Here is a 24,295-nt window from a genome sequence, read left to right on the forward strand (position 1 = left end):
AATGGCACCAGTCGAAGTTCTATACGTCTTGGCGCTTAGTCATTCAGTGCAACCAACCCAGATGGGTGCCAGATGCACCTCAGTCAGACGATCCTCTTTCCCCGACAGACACCCACACACCTCACTGACTTCTCATGCCTAGTGATATGTACCTACCTGTTAGCTTCACAACACCGACAACTCCGTTACTAGCCTTGTAGTGCAGACACAACAGAGCAAGCAGCCGGGCATGCATAGCCACTCACCCACCCATTGCGATTTGTTCTCCCCTTCTGCGCCCCAATACGATAAACCTTCGCCCGCAATTAAACAGCGCCAAGCCTAATCAATCCTCTTTCAACGAAGCCCGATGTCCAGAGGATCCCGAGATGATGCGACTCGATGTCGACACTACTCTCGTCAAAGCAGCCCAAAGTGCAGCCAGCTACTGCAGCATTTCAAAGCCACCAATTGGGAGTTGCGCATCAAAGTGCGACCGCCTGGGGCTGAGACGCCAAAGGCACCTAACTAGCGAGGCAGACACCGCAAATCATGCAATCCAGGCATATTCCGACCGGGAACATGCTCACGTGTATTATTGGCTCTCAGCCTCATCCAGATTCATGTGCACTTGGACGACTTCAATAATATCAGAGGTGTAGAGTTCAAAAACCCTTTCAGGGATTGAGATGGCGGCGGAGGTCGTGCTAGGCGCTGTCGGTCTCCTCCCGGTAATACTCGAGGTTCTCAGGTCCTATCGAGACATACACGATAAAGTCCGCACTTTTCGAAACTGTTGTCAAGAATTCGCCTGGATCCAAACGCAGCTGAAGACGCAGAAGCTCAAATTCTTCTACAACTGTGAACGCTTGATTCGGATCAAATTGGAGCAGAATGAGGAACTGGAAGACCTGATCGACCTCTCGACACAAAAATTCTGGTTTGATGAATCTGCGAATAAACGAGTGCGCGATTCGCTCGGTCGCGTAACAGTCGACCTGCTGCAGGACATCGTGGCAGAAATCCAAACCATCCTCAATGATTTCGACAATGACCTTCAGTGCCTCGACGTCATAAAGTCTAAGAGAGTCGTGGTACTGTCCTCATCTATCATTCCCCTGCGGGACTATTGCTAACACAGGACATCTCAAGGGTGAATCTCTACAAAAGGCATTCCATCGTCTTCGTCAAGGCTTCACCATTGTCTTCGAAAAGTCCCGATTCTCTAGGAATTTGGACCGGTTGCGAAGTCGCAACGAGGAACTCAAAAGTCTCATTGAAGACTCGATCGACTGGTCCTTCCATGAGCAGCGCCAAAGACCTACCAAATCAAAGGATGCCATCAGATCATCAGTTACCGAATACAATATCGTGCAGCGCGCCGCAGGGAAACTGCACGAGGCGCTGAACGAAGCATGGTGTTGCAATGGCCTTGGCCACACTCATCATTACGCAAAGTTATGCGTTGGTGTACAGGTCAATAGAGGAGTGCGATTGGATCTGGCGATTTCTTACGGCAAGCATGGCGCACAGGACACTGGAAAGTGCGCGCTCCGTGGCTCCTATTACTTTTGACCCTAGCTAATGTGACATTTGATAGCTATCCTGCTGAAGAACATCCCACGTGGTTATACATCCAATCATCGACCACCGAAGCTGGATCTGCCATAGCAAGCCAAAAAAGAGCGCGGTCTTCAGAAGAGAGTGATACCGAGAGGGATTCCCCTCATGCAAGGGTCCGCTATCATGCAGCGAAGGTATCCGCAGGTGACCACCACCCAAGTCGACATGATGCAAGTGGCCCATCGAACCTTCTCGGCTCCTGCGCACCCTCATCCATTTCCGGCCCTGCCACAGGGGCAGATACCATATTCGTTGACCTTTGCCAGTCGGACAATGTGTGCCGCCATCTGACCGACAGCCCTGGCCTTGGGCCCGACGACAAGTCAAGCCAGTGTTTAGGCTATCTGGAGAGCTCAGATCAATTTAGACACCTATTCTACTCCCCTAAGCCCGAGGAAGCACTGATATCTCAAACTACGGCCGCTCCGTCTCGACGATTCCTGACCTTGAACGAGGTTTTTCGTCTGACTGATAATACGACCTTAGATCCCCGCTACAAAGTTCAACTTGCCCTCAACTTGACAAAGGCTGTGTTATGTTTCCATCAGACTCCTTGGCTTCGAGAAGGCTGGCAGATTAACGACTTTGCATTCTTTGATCACCGGACGAAACTCTCAGACATTCAGTTCAACACTCTCCACTTGACGTCGCAGTTGACAGAATGCAGTGCTCAACCACCATCGCTTTCATCAGCAATGGAAGGTGTTCAGACACAGTCTCAGCTGTCTTTTCCCCCAACGCCGCACCTTGTCTTCGATCGCGGTGTAGACAACCTCACACTCTTTAATCTGGGGGTAGCCCTACTTCAGATTGTTTGCTGGAAGCCTCTTGGGGAGCTTGGTCAAGGGCAAAATCTCGATGACATACACTTGGCTCGGAAGATATCCCTGTCTGACCAGGCCTCAGTTTTGGGTCCCAAGTTCAAGGATATTGTTCGGAAATGCCTTCGTTGCGAGTTTGGTTCCGGCACCAATCTGGAAGATGAGAATCTGAAAGGAGCTGTTGCAGCACACGTGATCCCAACCCTGGAGTCAATGATGAAGGCAATGAGCATCTAACAGGTGAATATCTGGAGTCTGTGGATCCAAATGATAGTGTGCGACTACATAGCAAGGTGTTTGAAAGGTTGGCGTCAGGACGATGGGTCCAGTATCTAGTATAAAGGAGCCCCCAAAGTCGGATGCCGCACAATGAGCATTTGCGTACGTACACCCAAAACTCGATACTACATCGAAAGCGCAGAATGATGTTCAACCTTTGGGGCAAGGCAAGGTGATCAACTAGAGTCCAAGGCTGAATGAGGCTGACACGCAGAGAACGCTGAAATTCAGCCTTACTGAATACGAGGACCTACGCGACAAAACGAGTTCTTGGCTTGCTGCCTGATTAACAACTACACTGTTCTTGATTTGAAGCCACTTAACTGCTCGTTGGGTCTTTGGTAGTCTTCTAGACTCTCGATACTCCTCTTTGGTACTGCAGTCTTTCTGCGGCCATCGCTCATTCTCTATATCACGGAAGGTCCGTCCCCATCTCTTCATGGTCGATCTTTCCAAGCCTCACCGCATCATCGGTGAGGCTGCCAGGAGCTTTGAATCACTATTGTCTCCCAGTGATGCACGTTTATTCGAGAAGACTACGCTCGCCGATGTGCAGGAAGCTGCCTTGACCATCCAGCGTGCGCAGGCAGACAGAAAATCCCTTCGAAACATCGCACGACTAGCTGGATTGTTTATAGCGTTGCCAGCATTCGCTGCAGTTCTCCAACCCCTTTGCCCAGAACCTGCATGCCTCAACTTTCTATGGGTACTTCATACCTTTATCTGATATCATATGGAGAAACTTCTAACATCCTCAAGGCACCAATCGGTTTATCCTTGCATGTGAGTCTCATACTAAACGAATCCACGAACTGTGAGGTGAGTTGTTAAGACTGACACAAGCATCTTCCGGCAATCTAGATTGCAGACGGCTATGCCTCTGCCTTGGATCAACTCATCTATGCGTACCAACAAATCGCAGAACACCTTCCCCTCTTCGACCGTCTGACCCCTCTGCTTCTCCAGGATGAAGGTACACAGTCAATGATCGCTCACGTCTATGGTGATATACTGGAGTTTCATTATTGCGCTTATCGACTGCTGCGTCAAAACTGTGAGTTGGCTAAAGGTCTCTTCACTTGGTCCTTCTGACAGTATATCAGCCTGGAAAGTACTATTCGATGCCACCTGGAAGAATTTCGCACTTCGTTTCAATGGGATCCTTGAGAGGCTTGGCAAGAGCAGAGACGTCCTTGCTGCAGGAGTAGACAGCATTGCCGTCCTGGCAGACGAAACTTTTCGTCAGGAGGTTCTTGATCGGATGACCCGGTTGGAAACTGAAAGGGACACCTTGCAACTACGAAATGTTCTCACTTGGCTGAATGGAACACGGCTGGATGAGGATCAAGAATCAGTACTGCAAAACCGTTCAATTGCCCGCCAGCAAGGGACGTGTGAATGGATTTTGGAAAATCCTAATTTGCGATCATGGCTGGATCCCGAAGACAATCGACCCCTTCTTTTGCTGCACGGAAAACCGGGCTCAGGTATGTCAAATTGCTTTAGGCCCCCAACTGGCTAATTTCATGTCAATAGGGAAGACGACCATTGCCGCCTTTCTGATAGAGAACGGTCCCTGGCCAGCCAATAGTACCCTCCTCTACTTTCTCTGCCCTGATGAATCCCCGCGTCCTGGATTCAGTGCAGACAGCCAGATATTGCAATGTTTGATTGCACAACTCCTCACCAAGAATCGGGCCCTCGTTCCATATCTTCACGATAGACTTACTTCATCATCTCAGAGCATGATGACTCTGCTCTCGGAGCTGCTACGAGCTACTGGGTCTGCGTTCCTGATCATCGACGGGCTTGATCAGTGTGAACCGGAGAGTCACGCCTCTATCCTGGCAAAACTGGCTGGTCTCTGGTCATTGAAGGAAAGCAGCAGTCCAGACCGTGCTCTGGTTAAAGTTCTCGTTTGTTCAAGATCGACGGTGGAAATCTACTCAAAGTTGGGGAAATTCCCCGGAATCTCTTTGTCCGACGAGACAAAGTCGATATCGGAAGATATTGCCATTTTTGTAAAGAAAACCCTTGCTCCCTTGCATGACTTGGACTGTGCAGATGTGGTAGAGGAGATGGAGCAGATGGTGGTCGCGCAAGCTGACGGTGAGTATGTCCCCTGGTGGCATTCAGACCAGTGGGCTGATTTCTATCAAGGAGTGTTTCTGTGGGCGAAGCTTGCTGTTGCCCAATTGCTCAGCCAGCATACTGTAAAGGGTTTGCACGCTGCGTGGGCCAAACTGCCGCCTGGGCTTTCGGAATTGTAGGTTGTTTGTGCATCCTTGTTCTAGGGTAACTGACTTTTACAATCCAGATATACCGTTATTCTCCATCGACTTCAGGACTGCGATGAGCAACAAAAGCGACACATCAATCATGTTCTTGGGTTGCTGGTTGTTGCATATCGACCTCTAAAAGTCTGGGAGGTTTGTGATGCGATGCTATTGCAGGATGGCCAGTTGCCACTCAACAGCGAGACAAACCTCCTGCACGACATCATCGACATGTGCAAACCCTTTGTTGAGAAAGGGAATCATCAGACTATCAGACTGGTGCATGGGTCTGCCAAAGAGTATGGGGATATCTGTAGAGAATGATTGAAGCTGACATGATCACAGCTACCTGTTGACCGAGTTGAACGGTTCCTGTATACAGCTCCAGCAAGCACACATCAATATTACACAAGCTTGCATACGATGTTTGACAACTTGTCATCCATTCACCAAAAGCGAAATATCACCAGAATCTCAGAAGCAGATCGTGAAAGGAGATTACGATTTTGTTTTCTACGCGTATGAGTACTGGATTTATCACCTAAGAGAGTCGTTCCGGAGTCACACGTCGGCAGCTTCGAAGGATCTCGCTGATGTTAGGAAAACAATATGTCACATGGTGTTTGATATGCTGAAGGCCATGAACCAATCTCGGCTGGACAAGGCATTCCTTGACAACGTCGAGGCCCTAAAGGACAGACTCAATACCCGGGGATCAAATCTCGAGGATATTCTTAGACCGATTCTACGTCCACTTGCTAACCAAACGTTATTCCTTCCACGTGGATTCGATCCGGTCCCACACCCAGGTAGTCAGCGGAGCTCAAGCATCCTCGACATCGCGTTCACCAACTTCCAGAACGCCTTCGAGGAACTATACGAAGCTGGTTCCTCCTTTGATCCCTCCAGATTAGGTATCGCAGTCACGGATCTGGACAGTTTCAAGACACGTTACAGCCCTACTCCGTATCTATGTCGCTACTGTGAGTGCGATGCGGGCGCTGTTGGTTTCACGAGCGCTCCGGAGCGTGAAGAGCACGAGCTATTCCACCGAGGATTTTTCGGCTGTACTGAGCCTGCATGCGATTTCCGTGTCCTTAAATTTGCTTCTTGGATTGATTTACGAAGGCATGTGGAGAACTACCACGGCGACAAAGATGCACCATCACAGACATCTCACGCGAAAGGCAAACGACCGAGACACGGAAGTTTGCTGCCTCTATCCACCACTAAAGGCAAGGCTGGCGAGCTCAGGACGAGAGATCCTACACATGAGTTGCTACGTGAATCTGAGGTCGGCACACTGGCTCGGATCTTTCGAAGCTGTGTCAGACTACTCAAGTCGATGGTAACCATCCTACGGGAATCCCAAGCTCCTCCTCACCTGCTGGAAGGAAAATTGATGCGGGCTTTGAATACACTTCAGCTCTGGGGAAATGCTTATCAAGTCGACGAGGGATACCTGGATAAACTATTATGCAAATCAACGGAGCTGCGAACCACTACAGCAACGCTGCTGGCCGGAATTGGAAGCATATTATCCTCTCGTGAGTGACTAGTGACTTTTGACTATGCGGCGTTGGTTAAGCAGTTTGGATGACAGGAGCTGACTTTATGGTAGGATTGCTAGGGTCTCTGTTTCAGACTGAGAAGAATCGATTAGCCGCTATTGAAAGCAGCAGAATCCAGAGTGCGTTAGACGATGCGCGCCACATCGCAGAGGATTATCAGTGGTTACATGACGACGATGAATTAGCGGACGAACGTGCGAATGCCGGAGGCGATTCTAACAGTCCACGAGCAGAAGAGGTTGAAGCTGTCGCTGATGGCCTCTGTGACTACTCTCTCGAGTTGATGCAGATGAACGATCTTTTCGACTCGCCATTTCTTCACGAGAAAGTCTCCAACAAGACGTCTGCTTTGCCACTTGCAGAAAGTACCAAGTCCTTGCTGCGTCACTCTGATGCTACCACAGGCACCATATTAAAAGCCCCATCAGTCCTTGAGGCCAGTCCTCCATTGAGCTCTAGTGTTGAAGTCATAAAGTCCTCAGAGACTCTCAATATAGGCCGTGTACAGAAAGAAGGACGATCAGCACTACATGACCTAAAAGGACCGCAAAAGATTCTTTCGTTTACCAGCTACTGCTATGGCATGGTGAGTGTCCCCCTTCTCTCCTAGCTTGTGTATGGGTGGCTGACACTCGTGTCAATAGATTTCTGGCAAGGTTCTGGTTCTATCTGGTTCACCTCTCTCAGTATCAGACTTGGTTTTCGTTCCGCCGGACAGACTTTACCAGACTCCAGAGGGCGATCAGTGGGCAAGCTTCGAAGAGCAAGTCGCTAATGTTTGCGCTTCTCTGGTGGAGTATCACGGAGTCAGCCTCCAGATCTCTGTCAGGAATGATAATGGAAAGGATGGTTCATCAGAGAAGACATCCACTCCAAAGAAAACCCCAAGGCACCAAAAGGATATCATCGCCAACATCATCATCTATGGGCCTCCAGCACTCTGCGAATCAGTTGGAGACTACCTGTCCGCTGCCGGGTTCTTCCTACAACATCCAACGCATTGTAATCAAGATGTGCAGTATTTGAACCCTCACGTCCTTGGTTTCGGCGAGGACAACCTTCAGTTCACGTCTGAGCTCTTCCCGGGTGAACCGCAAGACGAAACAGAACTTGACAAAAACCCTCTTTCGAACTTCTAGAGCAGTTCGGAGTTCGAAGAAACCGCTCAGCCAGACGGAATTGCGACTGCAATGGCCCCACATCAGAAAAAAGCATTGACCTTCACGATTGAGCGTGAAAGAGGGTGGAATGCCTCGAAAACCAGGAACGACTTCTGGAAAACCCACATCGATGCGTTTGGAACCACGAGATACAAAAACACTGTATCTGGCGTAACTCAGGCATCGAGACCAACATCGCTTCATGGAGGCATACTCGCGGATGGAATGGGTATGGGAAAAACCCTCAGCATGCTTTCGCTAATTGTCGCAAACCCGTCCCGCAATGACGAGTCCAATCAGCACGGGAAAAATGTCGTCAAGAGCACATTGATTGTCGTCCCCTCTAGTCTGTTGTTGCAAGCGTGGCAAGGTCAGATAAGGATGCATTGCCGTCCAGAACATGTTCGCTATCAGATTTTACATGGCCCTGAACGACACAAGGCTGTCAACATCGGAGACTATGATATTGTTTTGACCACCTACAACACCGTCAGCACGGACTGGAAGAGGAACAGCAGTGAAGAGGGCGTTGCTTCCCGCCCCAACGTTCTGTTCGAAACGTCCTGGTACCGTGTGGTCTTGGATGAAGCACACTTCATTCGCAACCGGAACACAAAAAGTGCAAACAGTGTCTATTCGTTGACGTCGCAGCGCCGGTGGTGCATTACAGGGACGCCCATACAGAACAGATTGACCGACCTATTCAGCCTTTTCCGGTTCCTGAGACTTGACCCCTTTGGCGATTACAAGGTCTTTGAAGAAGAGATCCTTGGGCCGTGGAAGTCGAAATTGGATGACATAGCTACGGCTCGTCTTCGGTACATTGTGAAGGCAATCATGCTGCGCCGTTCATGGACGCAAGTACACCTACAGGAACCAAAGGAATACGTCATTGAGGTTTCATTCAACGCTCAGGAACGTGAGGAATATCAGAAAGCTGCGACACAGGGTATCAGCGACTTGGACAGTGCCCTCGACACAGACCAACAACCCTTCAATTCGGTGTATTTGAACTCCCTCCAAAACCTCAACGTCCTGAGATTCATCTGCAACCATGGTATTCGTCCAAGTCGTCAAGAAGCTGAGCGGGATTCAAGCTGCGTATTCGAGACAGCTTCGCCAACAATCCCCAAAGAGGAGGCGGAATCCGGAGAGACGACACTTTTGCGCGATCTTCCCTCGGAGAAAAATGTCGATGAGTCTTCGTCTTTCAGGGCATCTTTCAGGGTCACAGATCCTGATGATTCTGACAACGAGTCCGTTCAGTCATTGATCAGCGGCGGCAGAAGTACGAGAGCTTCATCGGCAGATTTTACAGAAGAGGCTCCAGTACCGTGGGCTTTTAGCCTGGATCTGGTCTGTGTACAATGTGGAAGCCAAAACTTGAACCCGAGGCAGGACAGTTATGACTTGGGCAGTGGCACGAACGCCTACACCGAACACATTCCGCCTCAGCTCTGCAAAAATTGTCTTGAATACGAAAAGCCCGTATCCTTAGACTTGTCAATTTATACTGAACATGTAATGTCATCCGAGCCGGCAAGCCAGGCCGGACAGTCGGTCATGAAGCGGTCGACCAAGATCATGGCTCTGTTGAGTCAGATCACCCACGTACCAACAAGGGAGAAATCCGTCGTTTTCTCTTGCTGGACGCAAAGCCTGTGCGCAGTAGAGGACGTACTGTCGCAAAACGGAATCTCATGTGTTCGTTATGAAAGCACATCGAACTTGGCACGGCGACTACGGGTGCTAGATATGTTTATGTACGACCCTTCCATTCGAGTGATCTTGATGCCCATATCCTGCGCAGGTGTAGGCGCGGGTCTCACGGCAGCGAGCCACGTCTTCCTTCTGGAACCTCAGTGGAATCCGACGGTCGAGGCGCAAGCGATAGCCAGAGTCGTCAGATTAGGCCAGACCCAGCAGGTATCGGTGTACCGCTTCGTGGTTAAGGACACGTGCGAGCAGAGCATCATGAAGATACAGACGCAGAAACTCAGCCTGGCCAATCTGGTCGTGGACAGGTCGACTTTGCAAAGGGGTCAAGTTGGAAAGAAACAGCTTCATCAACTGCGTGGATTGGTGTCGTCGGTGTCGTAGAATTTATTGTATACGCGGAACAAAGATGATCCGATATGCCGGATCTGTCCGAGTTGGAAATTTCTCCGCATCTTCAAAACTTCTCCAAGTGCCCGAGAGTTTACATTGCATCTCATAATCACCTTCTGCATCATCTTTGATGGTCGTTGTCTTCCATGATCTTAAAGAGCACACCTACCAAAGACTATGCGCAAGTGCTTCAGCACATGTGCGAGAGTTTTCAGCCATGAGAACCCCTTAGTATGTCGGCTCACACTCAGACCTTTCCCCGCAAAAGTCGATTGTTCGTTGCCAAGAGCCCATTGCAGGGAGCAACATCACCCACTCTCGCTCTCCGTGCGACAGAAATGCTGAAGCCATACTGATCTTCTGCCCGTCTTCATCTCTAGGGTCTTCCCCGCTCCCCTGCACCAGGCGGCAAAGGACCACCGCCAACCCTCCCACGCGCCCAACGGGGCCTCCCTCAAAAGCGCCCGCTCCGCAATGTCAAGCACGCCATCGCCGTGTCCTCTGCCAAAGGCGGCGTCGGCAAGTCCACGCTGGCCGTGAACCTCGCCCTCTCATTCTCCCGACACGGTCTGCGGACGGGGATTTTGGACACGGACATCTTCGGGCCCTCCGTGCCGACGCTACTCGGCCTGTCCGACGCCGGTGAACCCAAACTCACCGGGCAAAACATGCTGGTGCCTCTGACGAGCCACGGGCTCCAAAGCATGTCCATGGGATACCTGCTGCCGAGCGAGTCGGCGCCCGTGGCGTGGCGCGGGCTGATGGTGATGAAGGCCCTGCAACAGCTCCTGCACGAAGTTGACTGGTCGTCTCCGGCACCCCTCGACGTGCTGGTCCTCGACCTCCCACCGGGCACGGGCGACGTGCAGTTGACAATCGGACAGCAAGTGGAGCTGTCGGGCGCGGTGATCGTGTCGACGCCGCAGGACATTGCGCTCAAGGACGCCGTCAAGGGCGTCGCCATGTTCCGCAAGATGAACATTGACGTGCTGGGCATGGTGCAGAACATGAGCGTCTTTGTCTGCCCGCACTGTCACCAGGAGACCAGGATCTTTGCCCACAGTCACGGTCCGAACTCGCAGCACAGTGGCAGTAGCAGTGGCAGCGGCCCGAGCGGCGCAGAGGCTAAGGCGGCGGACCTCGGCGTCGATTTTCTCGGCGATGTCCCCCTCGACGCGAGGATCTGCGCCGACGCCGACCGCGGCATGCCTACCATCGTCGCCGAAGAGGCCAGTGGCGTCAAGGTCAATTCCGGGTACTATGAGCGCATTGCCGAGAAGGTTGCCCGGAAGATTGGGTTGGCGTGGCAATGATGACGATCAGATTGTGCGAAGGGGTTGCGGGATGCACATTTATTTGCCCGATCCGTCAGGAGAGAAGATTGATTGGTTACAGGATGACTCTCGCTGTCAGGCCGCAGCATGCGAGGTACACCTGATGGCTGGCTGACGAGCAGCAAATCTGATCTGATAGATGGTGTCCTCGTCGAAGCAACATAACGTATCCCTACTGTTCACTCCCACCACTGACTCAGAGAGGACTGTGCACGCATGGCGACCATCTGGCCCTTCCAGCCTTCTTCTCCGTGCTACCCAGGCTAGACAGTATGTACTTATAGCGAGCTAGGTAGGGCTCAGCAGGATGTTTTAACAATGTGAGGTTATGTGATGTTCTATGGTGGATTTGCTGTATTTTGTATTTTGTACTTGAACCGGCACATGTCCTTGGCCTTGTACCCCATCTGCCTCCTTGTGATTTTGATATGGTATAGCGTATCTAGCTGTCTTGTACGATACTCTATCTTCCTACCTATTGTGGAGGACATTCATGGTGGTCCTCGATGTCTCTCTCCCTCTTGACGCTGTGACGCCGTGACGTTCCCTAGTATATTTATTTGTATGGATGAAGAAGATCCATCGTGCATCCCTTTTATAGTACATAGATACACACATACATACCTACATTAGATCCTTAAGGTTGTGCATGCGGCAATCACACGCTCTCCTGGCTGGATTGAATTGCATTGCGATTGGTATGTATCTAACCGGTCAACTTTGTCCTTGCACATGACATGACATGCATGAACCAGTTCGGAAAAGGCCCCGTTATCCTCGTGTGCGTAGCACGAACGCCGTCATCAAGACTCCTCATACTCTGCCACGTGCTCCGGACTGCGTGATGGCTTCCTCTCCAAGATTACCTTGCGCAACGTAGGCAATGAACAGAGCAATGGCTGACTGGCAACATGCAACCCTCGACCGCGAGACTTGCACGATTGTCACTCCGCATTTTGTCTTCGTCGGTTTCACTTGTCTGCTTGGAGGCTGGGATTCGATCGAAGGGGTATTCTCGCACAATGGCCAGCAGAGGTTACACGATGGCTCTCTGTCACCCATTACTCTTGTCAACGATGAAGCCTGACAGACGCTGTTGACGTGCAAGAAAGCGCCCTCTTCTGTGATAAGGGGAACTATGCGTGGTTGACATTCCAGGTCATTCGTCTGGCGGTAGCCTGAAGAAGGGGTCGACATTGCACACAAATCCCATCCTCGGAGCGGATGGCTCAATCAAAGGTTATCCGCTTGCCCTGGAAGGTGGCATGGCTTTGATCCTGCATCTTTCGCCTCTTCGCCGCTTCCCAAGAGGGATGAAGAGAGCCTTGATCATCACGCGAGTTTGCCTTGGGCTTTGGTGGGTGACCTGGGCGGGCCGTCGCATGACCCCCGGTCGGCTTCTGGCTGAGTTTTCTGTCGTGAAATCTGCCTCGAGGGCGGTCGCTGCGATCCACAGCACCTCTCTTCGGATCCCATCCTGCATTTTTCCCCTCCTTGTCCCTCTGCTTCTCGAGGTGTTTGGCCTTTTTACCGAACTTGAGCTCCGCGATTTGTTGTCGGGCACGCTGCCCACGTCGATTTTTCCGAGGTTTGGGCTGCGCGGGGCCTCGATAACCGTTCGCGTCATCTTCAGATTCTGATCCAGAATAGTAGCCTGCCACGCTGAGGGACGGTAAAAATGCAGTTTTGGTGGTCGGTCCAGTCGAGGGTGGCATTCGAGAGGGTCCACTTTCACCCTCGGATGAATCGCTTGGGGATGGGGATATAGAGATATCGTCGTCCCCAACATCTCTTCTGGTATTAGACATTTGCTTGACGCCTTGTTGCGGCGGCTCTGAGTCTACAGCGACTTCTCCATCGGACTCAAACTCATCCTCGTCTTCAGAAGACGCCAAGTGACCCTTTGCGAGTTCAAATATGTGATCATCCTCGAGTTCGTCCGGACTTTTAGACCTGTCGGTGGAAAAGCCGTTGAACTCGTCCTCCTCCAATGACTTCTCCCTCGTACCAGTCACTTTCCGGTGCACTTCTTTGGACCCTTTTGAAGCGACTTTCGGGTCCTGGGGAATTTCAAGTGCGGTGTACACTGTTTCCATGATCCCAGGTAACACCTGTTTGACAGGGTTCGAATTGAACAATCTCCCAATTACATTCGCCTCGGCGCTTGACTTGACGTGTTCCAGTGGAGGATCTTCGCCATAAGCTTTGATAAATACCGGATGCTCCCTGATTCGTTTCGTCTTGACCAAGTGCTTCAGAAGTTGATTCTTGGCCGTTTGCTCGAGCTCCAGCTGTTTGAGGACGACGACCTCTTCTCGCAGTCGCAGTAACGTCTGGGGGTCGTCGCTTGCATTCTTCTGGCGGCGGCCTAGTTTCTGTCTCTCAAAGCCTCGTGCCAGCTTTAGAGCATCTTGAAGGATCTTGACGCTCCGAGTGACTCTGGCCCTCAGGCCTGACACCTTTAACCCGAGGTATTGTGGCTCTTTTCCTGGCTCTCCAGAATCGTCACTGTCGCGTTTTCGCTTCGACATTGTCATAAGCGTGGTATAAGTGCGTCAAGGAGCTCATACGTTAGTAGTACCCATAGCAAACATGATTGATGTCTGCAATATTTGAGCTGTGATTGAGTATCTAGCAGAGGAAGGAATTTGATCAAATTATTTTCAAATGACCAAAACTTGCTTGGTGATGGTTTGCTTAGGTAATGATACTCCAACTAAGTCTAATGTGAGCTATCGCGCGCCTAGCTTCGGCAGCTCCCGGCAACTCTAGTACCGAGTACCCCGTACTTGTACCTGCTTCGTACCAGCACGTGACGTGGTGCATGGACTATGTACGAGGACGCCCTGCGGCCAGGCAACCGACAGACAAGACAGGGAAAAGACTCTCGTGGGACTCGTATACACCAAAAGAACTTCAACACCGGTCAGCTTGATTTCGGCAGTGCAAGTCATGCATCACGTCAGGAGAAGGCAGCAGCACCAGCAGGGCATCATCTTACCACAAGGTGCCCAGGCGCGCCAGGATTGTCTACCAATTGGAAGCTGATTCTTAGTTAAGGGGCCTTGAGGCTGAGACGCGACGAGCTGAAATCCCCCAAGTTCTGCCAAACCACCTCCTCAGTCATACTCTCATACTCTCATATCACCCAGGCTGCCATCACTTCTTCTTATTGTCACCATCATCAGCCAACTTTCATCTCGTCTCTCTTGTCTTTCATCGCTCTTGCTGCTCGAGTAGCCGTTGCTCTCCCACCATTCTTCACACAACCCAGCTAGTCTCTACAAGGACCACTCCTGACTACAAATATGGCGCTTACAGTCTCAAAAGCCCTGCTGATTCTATTGTCCCTGGCCGGCTTTTGGACGCTCTGGGGGTTTCCATATCAGAATGGCCTCCTCAAGATCTTAAGCCAGCAATCAGAGCCGGGCGCCGTTATTCCCGGCCCAACCTCAGCTCCCATGAAGCAGACCTACACTGGCATTGGCCCGATCGACAAACAACTGACGGTCTTGGTCAGCTTCTTCTACACTGCCATTGACGGCAACCGCGCAGATGTGTCGCTGTCTTTCCTCTACCTAGGCGGTCAAGTTCTTGCCGCATGGGTCTTAATCATGGTGGAGGGACTCCGAAATGGCAATCGAGGCAGTTTCCTGCTCACCGCGTAAGTGTGAAGCTAGATTGCGGAATGGGTTTCGTGACTCCATCTGACCATTGACAGAACAACGCTGCTTGGCCTGGGGGTTGCCATTGTAGGCTATGCTTGCGTCGCACCGTTGTGGTTTGCTCTGCACCTATGGACGTCGCCCACCGTGTCCAAACCCAAGGACTATCAACTTTACGTTGACGTGCCAATCAAAATCGCCATTGCACCCATCAGCATCCTCGTCGGATTCGGGCTTCCGTCCCTGTTGATGTGCCTTCCAGCGCCAACGATAGTGTCATTTGAGACGAAGCAAATGTGGACGGGGATTCAGCAGGGTTGGTCGATTTGGATTGGTCTGACACAATTGATCCTTACCTCTCTGGCCCTGAACATTGACCAACGGGCCTCCATTCTGACCGAGAAAGATAAGCGATCAAAGAGTGCCAGGTACCTCCGACTTGCGTATGCATTCGCAATCATGTCATCGGCGGGTTCCCATCTGGCGGCGCTGAGCTTGTCTAGCCTGGCTTACCTCTTTCCCGTTCTCTTCAGTTCCACCTATCTGCCGCAGCTTCAACCTGCTAGGATCTTTGTTCCTGTTGTGCCCTTTGGACAGCCACAGGTCAAGGTGCTCGCAGACGGTGCGCTGTGGTTCCTTCAGTGGGACATCATTGTCGGGATCTCAGCCTCGCTTCTGTGGGGTTTGACCGTACGAGATGCAGGTAGAAACGGGAAGACTACCGTTGGGCAGGCGTTTTTCAGTCTCATCAAGACCATTGTAACTGCGGGCTTGCTTGGTCCGTGTGGCGCTGCTGCTGTTGCCGTCTGGACTCGTGATGAATTAATATTGGGGAGATCTAATGCTGGGGAAAAGAAAGACAAGGGGATCTGAAGGAGAAGACGAATGCACAAGAAAGACAATGGCACCGTGGTACCGTGGACGGTTCCTGACTCTCACAGATATTTTTGGTCCTTTTCTGCGGGCGTTGGCTTTTTCGGAAGGTATTCCATGCTTTTTGGAGAACAGTGGTGGGATACGTGAATCTGTGGAAAGTGCCTACTAGTACAAGAGAAGGAGAAGGATTTGAGAAGATCTGATGATGGTCCATGGTGGCAATAGGAGCGGGCCAACCACCAGTGGACAGAAGACTTTTACGCGGTGGCACCTATTTTTGGGGGCGGAAAGAGCGGCCGTCTTTTAAACATTGGATGTTCCTTCTCAGTCGGGTTTAGGCGAGCCTGAAGCCTTTTAGTAACCAACCAAGCCTACTACCAAGCCTGCTTGGCCTCTGCTAGGCTTGAGTTACTACCTGCCCATCCGCTCTCTGTTAGGCCTGCTTGGGGCCGAAATGAATCTTTGAGTTTAGGAGGATTTAGTGCTATCGGGAACCATTCTTCAGCTGACCCGGGCGGGGCACAAGCGAGCCTTGGGAAGATCGATCTTCAATCACCTTCTGTTTCCTTGCTGGCCAGGCCGACCGGACGGCATCCTGCAATCACAAAGTCACTCAGCTGGGAAGCTACGGCGATGACGTGGTGCGTTTGGGGCTGCCACTTGTGCAGTTCAGCCGCTCCCAGACTGCGGCTCACTCCTGGCCTTATAGGGGACGAGGAGAAAAGTGATCAAGCCAAATCAACAACGAACCACTCGCACTCCTTCCAACCCTCGTTTGCCTCCCAGAAGATTTTCTCTTGGTGAGCTGGCCCTCTCACCCAGTATTGCACCATACACCAGTTCCTGCCACTCCTTCGGGGCTGTGTAACAGAGTCTACCAACGGAATCTGCCCTTCATCTCCCTCGTTCATGTGTACATAACACGGTCACCGTTCGTTTCTTCCTGTCCACCTCGCCTCGACCTACGACCAACTGCCTTAGCCTTGGCTGTAACATCGACCAAACGTCAGACTATCCTCCATGTATCTCCTTGCCGGCACGGCCATTGCGGCTCTCGCAACCTCGTGTGCCGCCTCACCAGGCTATCTCAAGCTCGGCCTGCAAAGAAGGGCCCCCCCTGAGGGCAGATTAATACGCAGACAAGACTCGGGTGGAAGTGTCGATGCACTCGTGACACAGAACACCAATAAAGCCGAATACCTGGTGAACATCACTGTTGGCACGCCCCCACAGGATTTAAGCGTTACCCTTGACACCGGCTCTTCAGATCTTTGGATTCCCGCATCGTCAGCAAAACTATGCCAGCAGGGCAAGTGCGACTTGGGCGCATTTGATCCAAGTAAATCAAGCACTTACAATGTTATTGAGGAAGGCGGATTTAACATAGTAAGCTCGCATACCCAGTGTAATGGAAGATTTGCGAGTGGAAGGGCTGTCAAACTGACGCATAAATTCCCCACAGACATATGTGCAAGTTGGAGACACCGATGCTGGCGACTGGAGTTCAGACACGATCACAGTCGGTGGATCTCCGTCCATTGAAGACCAACAGCTCGGAGTGGCAACTGCGTTGTTCGACCAACATGGAGTAATGGGGATCGGATTCGACACCATTGAGGCATCCAACGACAGCCCGAATGGCGTCTATCCCTCAGTCTTGGACAACCTCAAGTCGACCGGGATCATTGACCGCAAAGCCTTTAGCTTGTACTTGAATGACCTGGAAGCAACCAAAGGCGCAGTTATTTTTGGGGGAATCGACACAACAAAATATTCGGGAGACCTTGTTGCCCTTCCACTCCAACCCGGTCCAGATGGGAGTGTTTCGGAATATTTCGTCACCCTGACAAGTGTCTCTTTCACAGATTCGACGGGTCAAACCACTCAGTTATCGCCTGAAGGGTATGCGCAGGCTGCCTTGCTAGATTCGGGTACCACCAACACCCTTTTGACCAACGACGTCCTTGCCCCCTTGGCTCTCGGATTGGGGGCGGTTGTCGATCCTTCTGGAGAGGCCTACCTAGTCCCATGCAGTCTTTCGTCGGCCAATGGTACCATCGATTACTCGTTTGGCGGCGAAGACGGCATCACAATACAAGTTCCTGTTTCGCAGGTGGTGGGCGGTCAAGTATACACATCGTCAGAATTTGACGATCCGTCAGGAGGCTGTGTGCTAGCTTTTGGGTCTACAGCCGAAGGTGCTGGGGCCAGTATCTTTGGGGACAGCTTCTTGAGGAGTGCGTATGCGGTTTTTGATATCGACAACCAGATGGCAGCGCTTGCGCAAGCCGTTGAGAACGAGGACAGCACGAGTAGTATTGTGGTTTTCCCCACAGGAACAACCATCCCGAGTGCGACAGTCACCGCAACTGCAACAGGAACTCAACTCACCGAAGTGGTCTCGGAAACAGATATCCCGACTGCCAGTATCCAAAGCTCCACCCTGGTTCCAGGAACGCCGACATTCAGCTTGGAGGCGGCATCGTCGACAGCTACCACAACAGGAGGGTCTTCGTCGTCATCGTCATCGGCGGCAGCAAATAATGCGGTCAATGCGGCCATTCCGACCGCGGCTCTGTTGGGACTGGGACTGGCAGCGGCGGGAATGGTGGGACTTTAAATTTGCCGTTGTGTAATGCAAACGGGAGTGACTTTGGATTCGGTGAATGGCTCACACACGAATACATATAGCAAGCATCGGCGCATTGATTGAGCACTGTTTCACCCCGCATATACAAAGGAGTTATTGGCTCAGGGAGAGGTACGAGGTACTCCATATATACCTATGAACTAGGTACACCGCTCTTTCAGACGCCCACTGTGCCGCCAGATCGCGGTCCTATCGTGATTCGCGTCAGTCAAAACAGACAGATTACCCCTCCTTCAGTAACACTCGTAGAAACGCATGCCGTGAAAAAGCGTATTCTCCCTCAATTTCAGCTTTCGTGCGGATCAGAGACATCTACACTTCCACCAGAGCGGTCACTAGGACAAGATGAGTTTTCCACCACACGCGCTTCGTATCGGCACGAGGGCATGTGATTGGTCGCAAGGCCATCCCCGGCATCATCACAAGCATCTTCGCCGCTCCGCACAGTTATCGCAACCGCGACCACCGCAGCTACGACATAACTTCTGACCTTGATACCCCTCCATAAAGACAACCCCTTCTCTTCGTCCAGCTCATCTGCCTCCGGTCGCAACGTCCTACCGAATCGCCCTCCTAACTCCGTGCAATCGATCTGCGACACCGAGCACACTCAAGTTACCCCTCACACCATGGTTTCGATTTGAGTCACTCTCTAATCCCCGTCTCTCCGTCTCCGATCGACCTTCTGCGCCTTTAAACACGCCGTGATCCGTTGAGATTACAGCGAGGCGCGCCCAAGGTCACCGGAGACATCACTGATCCAGTATAACACATGAGCTACAATCTCTGGCGCTCTTTCTTCGAAGATGATGTCGATGCATTTCGACAGTACCTGGCCAACGCCACTTTCTCCTCCGCGGCACCGAGAACCCCGGGCGCCGGACAAGTTGGTAGCGCGGCGTTGAAGATAGGCAGCCCTGGAAATCTCGCTGTCTCGCCAAAGACGCCTTTTAAGTTTCGAAAGAGCTCGGGAACTACACCTCTCAGCGCGACTCCTGGGAAAAATGTCGCGCTGGTTCTCACGAGGGCGGAAGTGAATACCAAGGACAGTTTTGGTCGGACAATTCTTCATCATGCCGCGTCCTCACAGTCTGATGATGCCCTGGCCTTTGTCAAGGCCTTGTTGGAAATGCCTTTCCTAGACCTCTACGCCCAAGATTTGGAGAGTGGGTGGACACCCCTCCACCGTGCATTGTACTTTGGCAATATTTCAGTGGCCCATGCTCTGATGGCTCGGGATATACAAAATGCCACGGATTACACAACCAATGCGCAGCACTCCCTTGCCGGTGGACTGGTGAAAATCAAAGATCATGAAGGCAACAGCCCTTTTGAGGTGTTTGGATTGACTATTGCTCCCCGTTCTCTTCAGCAAGATTCCTCCACTCTCCCGCCTGGGATCCGAGACGACGATAGCATCAACGGAGTGGACGACAGTGGTGAACACCAAGATCATGACCGAGCCAGGCGTCATGTGACTCCCCTGATAGATCTTGCTGGTGATGAAGTCTACGCCTTTGGTAGTAACAAAAACCTGTCACTGGGCTTGGGCGATGGGGATGATAGGCATTTCCCCGAGCGCCTTCACTTCGAGCGTCCCGACCACTTGTTACGTCGTCTTCTCGACGATCATCTTGCGGAACGACGCAAGTCGTGGGTTCACGAAGACCTAGCGGACAGTGTTGGGGATCTCCAGTCACATTCCGATCTGCCAGCAATCATCCGTTATCGTCCCATCACGATTCAGAACGTGGTCATGTCAAAGCTACACACGGCGGTGTTGACCAGCGATCCAATATCCAATCTGTACATTTGCGGGTATGGACCTGGTGGCCGTCTGGGCACTGGTGACGAAAACACCAGTTTTACGTATCGCTGCATTCAAGCTGGTGGTCTGGCTAAACGACGCATCTCGTCGATAGCCCTTGGCCAAGACCATTCCGTGGCTGTGTGCTCCCAGGGCGAGGTCTATACATGGGGAAGCAACCGCTTCGGACAGTTGGGATATGCACTTCCCGAGGTATCCAAGAATGAAGTCCCAACCCAATTGATTCCGCGCCAGCTTTTCGGTTATATCAAAAAGGAAGTTATCATTGGGGCCGCAGCATCCGCTATTCATTCCGCAATATATACGGCTTCTGCAATGTACACGTTCGGCAAGAACGAGGGCCAACTGGGCTTGACCGATGCAGAGGCGCGCTCTCTGGAAATGCAAGTCTTACCGCGTCGTGTTGGTGTTTCGATCTTGCAATCTCCAATTAAATCAGTGAGCGCAATCGACCGAGCTACAATTGTTCTGCTCGAAAATCACGATGTATTTGTCTTCACGCATTATGGCTGGACTAAGCTTACATTCCCGCTGGAGACCTTCACAAACTACTATATGGGCAACAACCTTTCGACAAGATTCAATATGGAATCCAACTATATCAAACAGATAACAAGTGGTGGCAATACAATTTGTGCAATGTCTTCCTTCGGAGAAGTATATTCGATTGATGTTCCCAAGGTCCCGGAAACTGTACCATCGAACATGTCAACAACCAACCCTACCAAGGCACGCAATGCTCTGCCTGCACCTTCGCGGCTCTGGTCCCTCCGCAAAGATCATATGTCGGCCATTGACGTTGCTGTGGGCCAGGATGGGTCCATAATTCTCTGCACAGCATCAGGCTCCGCCTGGCGCAAGGAAAAGCGTGCCAACATCAAAACCGTACGGGATACAAAGTTGAGTCCAGGACGGCCGAAAGACTACAAGTTCGTCCGTATTCCCAATCTGACTGGAGTTATCGCTGTCAGGAGCAACGCCTTTGGGGCCTTTACAGCTGTGCGCAAGGATGTCAGTACAACCCGCGATCAGATCGTGCTCGCACCACCAAGCTTGTGGAGAGATGCTTTTCGCTTGTTGCCTTTTCGAGAATACGGAGTGTCGCAGACGGTCCCTGTTGCAGAGGTCGACGCGTGCCACGTTGCTCAAGCAGTGATCAGCAGAAGCTCGGCAGAAACGGACATCCTCAATATGTGTCAGCGTCACGAACCACTTTCACAGAGTCAATACGATGTATGGATCACTTCTACCGTCACGGACGTACGGATCCCTATTCACTCCTTTATGCTGAAAGGAAGAAGCCGGGTTATGCGCACCGCGCTGGCCGAAGTGCAAGAGACGTATTACTACTCAATTCCTGATGTCATGTCAATCGAATACGGTCAAGACGGCCAGATCCAAGTCTCCTTTCAAGGCGCAGACTTCCTGACTCTTATGAACCTCGTTCTATACTTATACACTGACAACCTGGTCGATGTATGGCATTATACGTCCAAGGCATTGCAGTCCGCTGCTCGCTTCAGGTCGGTACGCGTCGAGCTTATGAAGATTGCAAGTCATCTCGAGATGCGAAGTCTTGAACGTGCTGTACGAGTAATGATCAACCCCGCCCGCAGTCTGACGAACGACATGGAGCTTGCAGTGGTGGATCCCGATTTCTTCTCGGACGCCGATGTGATTGTGGAACTCGCAGACGACGCCGAGCTGCCTGCACATAGCGTCCTGCTGTGCAACCGATGTCCCTTCTTCGACGGTCTGTTCAACGGGAGAGCTGGCGGCATGTGGATGGCTTCACGACGGAGTAACGCTGAAGATCAGGCAGCCGCTGTACGTGTCGATCTAAAGCACATTGATGAGAAGATCTTCGTCATGGTGCTCCGACACCTTTACGCTGACACTGGAGAAGAACTCTTTGACGACGTTGTCACTAGCAGTTTGGACGAATTTGTTGATATCGTCATTGAGTTAATGTCAGTGGCCAACGAGCTCATGCTGGATCGACTCGCACAAATCTGCCAGAAAACACTCGGCAGGCACGTCAATCTCAGAAATGTGTGCCCCATGGTCAACATCGTTGCAGAGTGTACAGTCGATTCTTTCAAGAATGCCGCACTCGAGTACATTTGCCTGAACTTGGAAAGCATGTTGGAGCTGAAGCTGCTGGACGACTTGGACGAAGATCTGCTTGTTGAACTCGATAAAGTCGTCCAAGCCAACCAGTTAGCCTTTCTCCCTTTTGCCCGAAGCAATCGAGCTGCGACTGAGCTGTTGGAGAACTACCCAGAGCTGTTAGGTCAGATTGAGGCTGGCCGGCAGACGAGGATAGATTCTATGAGGCTAAGATCAAGACTGATTGAAGACGAGGGACGGTTTGCAGCATCGATGAGGTCGCGATACGGAAGCCTGGAACGCGCGAGCTGCTCGCCCCACAACAAGAACTCCTTACCAACGCCCGTGGATTCATCACCACCTAGTACTCCAAGCCGCAGCCCTGCGATCAAAGCAAACGACGCAGAGGATGACCTCCCGTTCGACATGGATGGCGAGGACCCAGAGCTACCCCCAGCGTCGAATAGCGAAAAGACCCTGCATGCTCCCGGCAGAAAGGATCTGTCTCTTGGGCGTGCCGCTTCTTCTGCAACAACAAAACTCCCCGTAAATGATTCACCCCCTTTGTTGACGAGGTCGCGGGAAGCAATTTCCAGTTCGCTAAGGTTCAGTGATGAAGACTCACCTGAGTCCGCTGTCATTGGAACAGCTACCAATGGTTTTGCGGCACAGAGAACTGCATGGAGGGTTCCTACTCAAGGTGTCAAGAAAGACGGTCTCAAGGACATTATGGAGCAAGCCTCAGCTGCGCGAGTGTCGAATTTGACTCAAGCAATGCAGACTGCTTCAACGGGATCAAAGGCAAATACCAAAGTTTCACAGAAGGAACGCAAGCGGCAGCAACAACAAACCAAAGAGCAAAGTACCAACCCCTCGGGTCTTTCGGCCGTCAAATCTACGACAAACAGTCCCTCTTCGCCATGGCAGGCAATTGCAAAGACTACCAAGCCCAATTCCTCACCGACTGTATTTGCACCAATCGAGGCGGTCAAAGAGGCTGCTATGAAGCAGCCAATGACAATGCGTCAGACCGTTGCCCGAGGCACCTCAACCACCGGTTCATCCCCTAAGGGATCAGCTGGTGCGGGACCTGCAATCGGTCTCACAGCTCCTTCCAAGCCAGCAGCTCCGCAAATCCAATCGATCCGTCATACACCACTGCCAACGAGGGCCTCAGCGGTTGACGCACGCACATCAATGGCTGAGATCTTGGCTCAACAGCAAATAGAAAAGATTGCGGTCAAGGAGGCGATAGCGAAGAAGTCCCTTCAAGAGATCCAGCAAGAGCAGGAGTTTCAGGAATGGTGGGACAATGAGAGTCGGCGAGTGCAGGAACAAGAAGCGCAGGCCAACGCGGCTGCTACCGCTCGTCGTGGAAAAGGCGGCCGTGCACGAGGGGGACATCGTCGAGGGGGGCCACAGGGGAAAGCATCGACAGTTATTGAGGCTGGTGAGCAGCAGAAGAAATCTTCAATGGGCTCGGCCTCGGTGAGACAGGAATCTGGATCAGGACGAGGAATTGGGCCAAGTAATGGGCAGCGAGGCAGTGCCAGCAGTGCACGAGCCCGGGGTCAAGGGAAACCGCAGCATTCTCATCGAGGGGCAAGGCATCAATCATGAAGGAGTCATAGAGGCCCAGAGAGGGACACGATTTTGGAGAAAGAGTTTTTGTACATCATGATAGAAGGGATCTGCTTCTGTAGGGGCGTGGGAGAGTCGCCAGTTGTATCGAAACACGCTAACAGTGGCTGAACAAGGAAATGCTTCTTTTGCCCTGGTCCCAATCAACCTGGGGCCTTTCAGTCCCATGAGGTGCGTTAGCAGAGGAATGGTCCTCCTCATTGGCAGTATTCTTCCTGGCGACAGACGACTAAGGGGAATGAACATCTGTGCTCGTAGAAGTCCTCGGGTAACCAGGTCCTGCATCAACAAAGATGTCGTACCATACCAGACACGGAAAAGCTCCAGCGGCCTGGCAGTTCAGATTCGTTCTAGCACCGGCACTTTGCAGCGGC

The 24,295-nt window shown here is 51.8% G+C and overlaps 8 protein-coding genes across 8 annotated transcripts; 7 read left to right on the top strand and 1 right to left on the bottom strand.

The window, feature by feature from the left end:
- Nucleotides 1-668: 668 nt before the first annotated feature.
- On the top strand, nucleotides 669-2,660 carry Z517_06849 (uncharacterized protein; the record flags this gene model as incomplete). The annotated part of the gene is made up of 3 exons (XM_013428588.1): nucleotides 669-1,073; nucleotides 1,132-1,523; nucleotides 1,580-2,660. The coding sequence occupies 3 exons, from the start codon at nucleotides 669-671 to the stop codon at nucleotides 2,658-2,660; spliced, it is 1,878 nt and encodes a 625-aa protein (XP_013284042.1).
- A 481-nt stretch (nucleotides 2,661-3,141) lies between these two features.
- On the top strand, nucleotides 3,142-7,688 carry Z517_06850 (uncharacterized protein; the record flags this gene model as incomplete). Its single annotated transcript, XM_013428589.1, has 10 exons — nucleotides 3,142-3,408; nucleotides 3,462-3,521; nucleotides 3,564-3,756; nucleotides 3,806-4,189; nucleotides 4,239-4,811; nucleotides 4,863-4,968; nucleotides 5,020-5,277; nucleotides 5,324-6,525; nucleotides 6,600-7,135; nucleotides 7,194-7,688. The coding sequence occupies 10 exons, from the start codon at nucleotides 3,142-3,144 to the stop codon at nucleotides 7,686-7,688; spliced, it is 4,074 nt and encodes a 1,357-aa protein (XP_013284043.1).
- A 51-nt stretch (nucleotides 7,689-7,739) lies between these two features.
- On the top strand, nucleotides 7,740-9,809 carry Z517_06851 (uncharacterized protein; the record flags this gene model as incomplete). The annotated part of the gene is made up of 1 exon (XM_013428590.1): nucleotides 7,740-9,809. One exon carries the CDS (start codon nucleotides 7,740-7,742, stop codon nucleotides 9,807-9,809), a length of 2,070 nt encoding a protein of 689 aa, XP_013284044.1.
- Nucleotides 9,810-9,995: 186 nt separating this feature from the next.
- On the top strand, nucleotides 9,996-11,131 carry Z517_06852 (uncharacterized protein; the record flags this gene model as incomplete). Its single annotated transcript, XM_013428591.1, has 2 exons — nucleotides 9,996-10,049; nucleotides 10,199-11,131. The coding sequence occupies 2 exons, from the start codon at nucleotides 9,996-9,998 to the stop codon at nucleotides 11,129-11,131; spliced, it is 987 nt and encodes a 328-aa protein (XP_013284045.1).
- Nucleotides 11,132-12,381: 1,250 nt separating this feature from the next.
- On the bottom strand, nucleotides 12,382-13,683 carry Z517_06853 (uncharacterized protein; the record flags this gene model as incomplete). The annotated part of the gene is made up of 1 exon (XM_013428592.1): nucleotides 12,382-13,683. One exon carries the CDS (start codon nucleotides 13,681-13,683, stop codon nucleotides 12,382-12,384), a length of 1,302 nt encoding a protein of 433 aa, XP_013284046.1.
- A 777-nt stretch (nucleotides 13,684-14,460) lies between these two features.
- Z517_06854 (uncharacterized protein) lies at nucleotides 14,461-15,690 on the top strand (the record flags this gene model as incomplete). Its single annotated transcript, XM_013428593.1, has 2 exons — nucleotides 14,461-14,816; nucleotides 14,874-15,690. The coding sequence occupies 2 exons, from the start codon at nucleotides 14,461-14,463 to the stop codon at nucleotides 15,688-15,690; spliced, it is 1,173 nt and encodes a 390-aa protein (XP_013284047.1).
- Nucleotides 15,691-16,713: 1,023 nt separating this feature from the next.
- Nucleotides 16,714-18,313, top strand: Z517_06855 (uncharacterized protein; the record flags this gene model as incomplete). Its single annotated transcript, XM_013428594.1, has 2 exons — nucleotides 16,714-17,079; nucleotides 17,156-18,313. The coding sequence occupies 2 exons, from the start codon at nucleotides 16,714-16,716 to the stop codon at nucleotides 18,311-18,313; spliced, it is 1,524 nt and encodes a 507-aa protein (XP_013284048.1).
- An 802-nt stretch (nucleotides 18,314-19,115) lies between these two features.
- Z517_06856 (uncharacterized protein) lies at nucleotides 19,116-23,900 on the top strand (the record flags this gene model as incomplete). The annotated part of the gene is made up of 1 exon (XM_013428595.1): nucleotides 19,116-23,900. The coding sequence occupies one exon, from the start codon at nucleotides 19,116-19,118 to the stop codon at nucleotides 23,898-23,900; it is 4,785 nt and encodes a 1,594-aa protein (XP_013284049.1).
- Between the last annotated feature and the right edge of the window lie 395 nt (nucleotides 23,901-24,295).

Source organism: Fonsecaea pedrosoi (assembly GCF_000835455.1).
Source record: "Fonsecaea pedrosoi CBS 271.37 unplaced genomic scaffold supercont1.4, whole genome shotgun sequence".
In the NCBI taxonomy this organism is placed as follows: Eukaryota; Fungi; Ascomycota; class Eurotiomycetes; order Chaetothyriales; family Herpotrichiellaceae; genus Fonsecaea; species Fonsecaea pedrosoi.